This window comes from Haematobia irritans, chromosome 1, assembly GCF_050003625.1.
Source record: "Haematobia irritans isolate KBUSLIRL chromosome 1, ASM5000362v1, whole genome shotgun sequence".
Lineage (NCBI taxonomy): Eukaryota > Metazoa > Arthropoda > Insecta > Diptera > Muscidae > Haematobia > Haematobia irritans.
This window is the reverse complement of record NC_134397.1, coordinates 174,261,026-174,267,025: the sequence shown is the minus strand read 5'-3', so window position 1 is coordinate 174,267,025 and position 6,000 is coordinate 174,261,026. Positions and strand designations below refer to the sequence as shown.

At 24.4% G+C, this 6,000-nt stretch overlaps 1 protein-coding gene across 1 annotated transcript; it reads right to left on the bottom strand.

Annotated features, from left to right (window-relative positions):
* Window positions 1-1,777: 1,777 nt before the first annotated feature.
* Window positions 1,778-3,019, bottom strand: LOC142242917 (uncharacterized). Its single transcript, XM_075314398.1, has one exon. The coding sequence runs from the start codon at window positions 2,900-2,902 to the stop codon at window positions 1,955-1,957; it is 948 nt and encodes a 315-aa protein (XP_075170513.1). The 5' UTR covers window positions 2,903-3,019; the 3' UTR covers window positions 1,778-1,954.
* Window positions 3,020-6,000: the final 2,981 nt, after the last annotated feature.

Sequence of the window (6,000 nt, the reverse complement as noted above, 5' to 3'; positions counted from 1 at the left end):
TTTTCCATAGAATTTTTTTTTATTTTTTATTTCCATCGAAAATTTTATCAAAATTTTATTTCTATAGAAAATTGTGTCAAAATTTTTTTCTATAGAAAATTTTGTCAAAATTTTATTTCTATAGAAAATTTTTTCAAAATTTTATTTCTATTAAAAATTTTGTCAAAATCGTATTTCTATAGAAAATTTTGTTAAAATTTTATTGCTATAGAAAATTTTGTCAAAATTTTATTTTTATAGAAAATTTAATCACAATTTTATTTCTATATAAAATTATGTCAAAATTTTATTTCTATAGCAATTTTTGTCAAAATGTTATTTCTATAGAAAATTTTGTCAATATTTTATTTCTATAGAAAATTTTGTCAAAATTTTATTGCTATAGAATATTTTTTCAAAATTTTATTTCTATAGAAAAGTTTGTCAAAATTTGTTTTCTATAAAAATTTTTGTCAAAATTTTATTTCTATAGAAAATGTATAGAAAATCTTGTCAAAATGTTATTTCTATAGAAAATTTTGTCAACATTTTATTTCTATAGAAAATTTTGTCAAAATTTTATTTCTATAGAAAATTTTGTCAAAATTTTATTTCTATAGAAAATTTTGTCAACATTGTATTTCTATAGAAAATTTTGTCAACATTTTATTGCTATAGAAATTTTTGTCAAAATTTTATTTTTATAGAAAATTTTGTCAAAATTTTATTTCTATATAAAATTGTGTCTAAATTTTGTTTCTATAGAAAATTATGTCAAAAGTTTTTTTCCATAGAATTTTTTTTTATTTTTTATTTCCATCGAAAATTTTATCAAAATTTTATTTCTATAGAAAATTGTGTCAAAATTTTTTTCTATAGAAAATTTTGTCAAAATTTTATTTCCGTAGAAAATTTTATCAAAATTTTATTTCTATCGAAAATTTTGTCAAATTTTTATTGCTATTGAAAATGTTGTCAACATTTTATTTCTATAGAAAATTTCGTCAAAATTTTATTTCTATAGAAAATTTTGTCACAATTTTATTTATATAGAAAATTTTGTCAACATTTTAATTTCTATAGAATATTTTGTCAAAATTTTATTTCTATAGAAAATTTTGTCAAAATTTGTTTTCTATAAAAAATTTTGTCAAAATTTTATTTCGATCGAAAATTTTGTGAAAATTGTATTTCTATAGAAAATGTTGTCAATATTTTATTTCTATAGAAAATTTCGTCAAAATTTGATTTCTTTGAAAATTGTGTTAAAATTTTATTTCTATAGACAATTTTTTCTACATTTTAATTTCTATAGAATATTTTGTCAAAATTTTATTTTTATAGAAAATTTTTTCAAAATTTTATTGCTATAGAAATTTTTGTCAAAATTTCAATTTTATAGAAAATTTTGTCACAATTTTATTTCTATATATAAAATTATGTCAAAATTTTATTTCTATAGAAAATTTTGTCAAAATTTTATGTTTATAGAAAATTTTGTCAAAATTTTATTTCTATGGAAAATTTTGTCAAAGTTTTATCTCAATCATCAATTTTTTCAAAATTTTATTTCTATAGAAAATTTCTTCAAAATTTTATTGCTATAGAAATTTTTTCAAAATTTTATTTCTATGGAAAATTTTGTCAAAATTTTATATCTATAGAAAATTTTGTTAAAATGCTATTCCTATAGAACATTTTGCCAAATTTTTATTTCTATAGAATTTTTTTGTGTTTTGTTAACTACCTCTTAGTTGGAGAGGAATAATTTAAATAAAATTTACCAAAACATCAAGAATTCAACCTCTTTATGTGACTATCTTGGTTGGACAAATCCAGCCTCATACAACCGCCAAGATAACCGTGTATTCTTTATTTTATTGAATTTTTTTTGAACACTAATTTGTACAAAATGGTGAAGAACCTCATAATTATAACATCATTTACTTTTTTAGTTTTTAATTTTGTGACTAAATTAAATTTCCGAACAAACTCCTACACATGTATCCATACGCTTTGTATTGAAACCAGTGTAGGCAGCTTTGGCAAACTCGAGCATATCATCCATAATATCACCGGCCCCATTTGTTGAGGATCTATGTTGAACTGGTATTTCAAAGAACATCCAAATTTGCATTTCTTGATCAGGGGAATAATAATCTCGTATTGTATCCACCAGCATTGAAGTACTTCCTCGGGGCCGTATGGTTATATTCTCCAAACATTGATTTAGACAAACTTTTCCTTCGGAATCCAATTTTGTTGCAATAATTTGCATATAAGAGAATTTCACTTGATACATTACCCTTCGCCTATCGGCATAGGTAAAAAGGAAATCTAAGCATTCATGGCCTTGACATCCTGCTACCAAATTTTGATATTCACCATTCAACCAACGTTGCAAATCCATGGTACTAAGAAATTTCTTTGCCCTGGAGGGTCTTCCGAGCAGATTGACAATATCAAATTTCCGAATATCATAGTACTCACATTGTATGCAACTAAGGCTCAACTGGGCCGTCTGCAATCGTTTATCGACTTCACAGACCAATAAATGATTGAGAACTGCCGCTGATGATTCTCGATTTGCGACACAACGAATCATACAACAATTGTGATGATTTAGTAGTAACTGACTTATCATGGAAGACATTTCCGATTTGGTATTAGCATCGAAACCATTGCCAACACAATCAAAATGAAGTTTGATTTTGGGCGATGTCAGATTGGATATTTGAGATGAGGGTTTTTTATTGACCTGTAGTGTATTGTAGCCCAGAGCCACACAGGAATCTGTCATTTCAGGTCTAGCTCGTACCTGAACCAAAGTCAGTTTGGAGTGTGAGGCATTTTGGGAACCGGATTTATTCAACTGGACAATTACACGATGTTTTTCCGATATAGCTTTTTCCAAAGAATCCATTTTTTTTTTTTTGATCTATTAGTGTTGATCTTCCGGATGTTACAACGAAAAATTTTGATGTATTGTTTGAAAAATATTGAATAATTTGATTTAAATAAAATAGAAAGCAAAATACTTTAGGGTATATTCTCGATATCAAATGTCAGTTTGGGAAAGCTCCTTTCTGCGAGAGTTGCCTTTTATATTTCGATGGATTATCCCACTTCAGTAAAGATGGAATTACATACCATGCGTTCAATGCGTCCGATGATTGAAGAGTTGAAATTTCTCTTTGAAATCAAAAACTCGAATAGTCTGCCGCAAACAGAAAAAAATCAACCCTTCCATCAACGCACGGATTGACGCATGGTGTGTAATTCAACCTTAATGCTGGTGACATTTCTGAGTGTTTCATAGCTTCTCTAAGTGTTTTCACTGCAATATGGAACGCCATTCGGTCTCGGTTATAAAAAAAGAGGTCCCTTGTCATTGAGCTTAACATGGAATCGGGCAGCACTCAGTGATAAGAGAGAAGTTCACCACTGTGGTATCACAATGAACTGAATACTCTAAGTGAGCCTGATACCTAACCTAGCCCACTGTGCACTCTCCATAGTAGTAAGTCCGCTTGAAGTTCCCGTTAGTCTATATTTTTAAATGCACTATTTATACTAAATACGCAAAAAACGTCATAAATTTAATAAAAAAAAGCAACACCCAAATTTACCAAAAATAAATATGGTGGAATGGTTAGCATGCCCGCCTTGCATACAAAGGGTCATGGGTTCACTTCTAATTTCGACCAAACACCAAACAGTTTCTCAGCAAGGGATTATCCCCTCTCAGTAAAGCTGGTGATATTTCAGGATGCTTCAAAGCTTCTCTAAGGCTATGGTCACACTATTTGACCAAAATGAGTGGCAAACATTTTTCCAGAACCATTTTCCAAATATTTTTATACGGTTTTTGGAAAATAATCCTACTATGATGTTATATATCCAATATGAGCTAAATATGTTTTCTGGTTTAGCTGTGGCGACGGATTCTGTTTTGATTTCTGTCGAATATTTGCCCAGTGTGACCATAGCATAAGCGGTTTCCCCACAATGTGCAACGCCATTCAGACTAGGCTACAAAAAGGGAGTTCTTTGTCATCACGGTTGCCACTTTGGTCCGGTCGGACCAAAATTGGTCAAAAAAATTATTAAATTTTAAATTTGTTCCGATGGTCAGACCAAATTTTGACAAAATTTTCTATAGAAATAAAATTAGGACAAAATTTTATATAGAAATAAAGTTTGGACAACATTTTCAATAGAAATAAAATTTGGACAAAATTTTCTAAAGAAATAAAATTTGGACAAAATTTTCTAAAGAAAAAAAAAATTGATAAAACTTTCTATAGAAATAAAATTTTGACAAAATTTTCTATAGAAATAAAATGTTGACAAAATTTTCTATAGAAATAAAATTTTGACAAAATTTTCTATAGAAATAAAAGCTAAAATTTGCTAAATTTTCTGTAGAAATAGAATTTTGCTAAAATTTTGTACAGAAATAAACTTTGGATAAAATTTTCTATAGAAATAAAATTTGGACAAAATTTTTTATATAAATAAAATTTTGACAAAATCGTCTATAGCAATAAAATTTGTACAAAATTTTCTATAGAAATAAAATTAGGACAAAATTTTCTATAGAAATAAAGTTTGGACAAAATTTTCTATAGAAATAAAGTTTAGACAAAATTTTCTCTAGAAATAAATAATAATAGAATAGAATAGAATAGAATAGAATAATTTACATAAATTGGCCGCTATGTGGCTTCAAATTACATAATGAAAATAAAATAAAAAATAAATAAAATAAAATTTTGACAAAATTTTCTAAAGAAATAAAATTTTGGCAAAATTTTCTAAAGGAAACAAAATTTGATAAAACTTTCTATAGAAATAAAATTTTGACAAAATTTTCTATAGAAATAAAAAATAAAATTTGTTAAATTTTCTATAGAAATAGAATTTTGCTAAAATTTTGTACAGAAATAAACTTTGGGCAAAATTTTCTATAGAAATAAAATTTGGACAAAATTTTTTATATAAATAAAATTTGGACAAAATTTTTTATAGAAATAAAATTTTGACAAAATCGTCTATAGCAATAAAATTTGTACAAAATTTTTACCTAAATTTTCTATAGAAATAAAAAATAAAAAAATTTTCTATAGAAATAAAATTTGGACAAAATTTTTTATATAAATAAAATTTGGACAACATTTTTTATAGAAATAAAATTGTGACAAAATCGTCTATAGCAATAAAATTTGTACAAAATTTTTACCTAAATTTTCTATAGAAATAAAAAATAAAAAAATAAAATATTGGCTAAATTTTCCATAGAAATAAAATTTTGACAAAATTTTCTATAGAAATAAAAAATAAATAAAATAAAATTTGTACAAAATTCTCTATAGAAATAAAATTAGGACAAAATTTTCTATAGAAATAAAGTTTGGACAAAATTTTCTATAGAAATAAAATTTGGACAAAATTTTCTAAAAGAAAAAAATTTTGATAAAACTTTCTATAGAAATAAAATGTTTCTATAGAAATAAAATTAGGACAAAATTTTCTATAGAAATAAAGTTTGGACAAAATTTTCTATAGAAATAAAGTTTGGACAAAATTTTCTATAGAAATAAAATTTGAACAAAATTTTCTAAAGAAATAAAATTATGACAAAATTTTCTAAAAGAAAAAAATTTTGATAAAACTTTCTATAGAAATAAAATGTTGACAAAATTTTCTATAGAAATAAAAAATAAAATTTTTGCTAAATTTTCTATAGAAATAGAATTTTGCTAAAATTTTGTACAGAAATAAACATTGGACAACATTTTCTATAGAAATAAAATTTGGACAAAATTTTTATAGAAATAAAATGTTGACAAAATCGTCTATAGTAATAAAATTTATACAAAATTTTTACAAAATTTTCTATAGAAATAAAAAATAAAAAAATAAAATTTTGACAAAATTTTCTATAGAAATAAAAAATAAATAAAATAAATTTTTGGCTAAATTTTCTATAGAAATAAAATTTGGACAAAATTTTCTAAA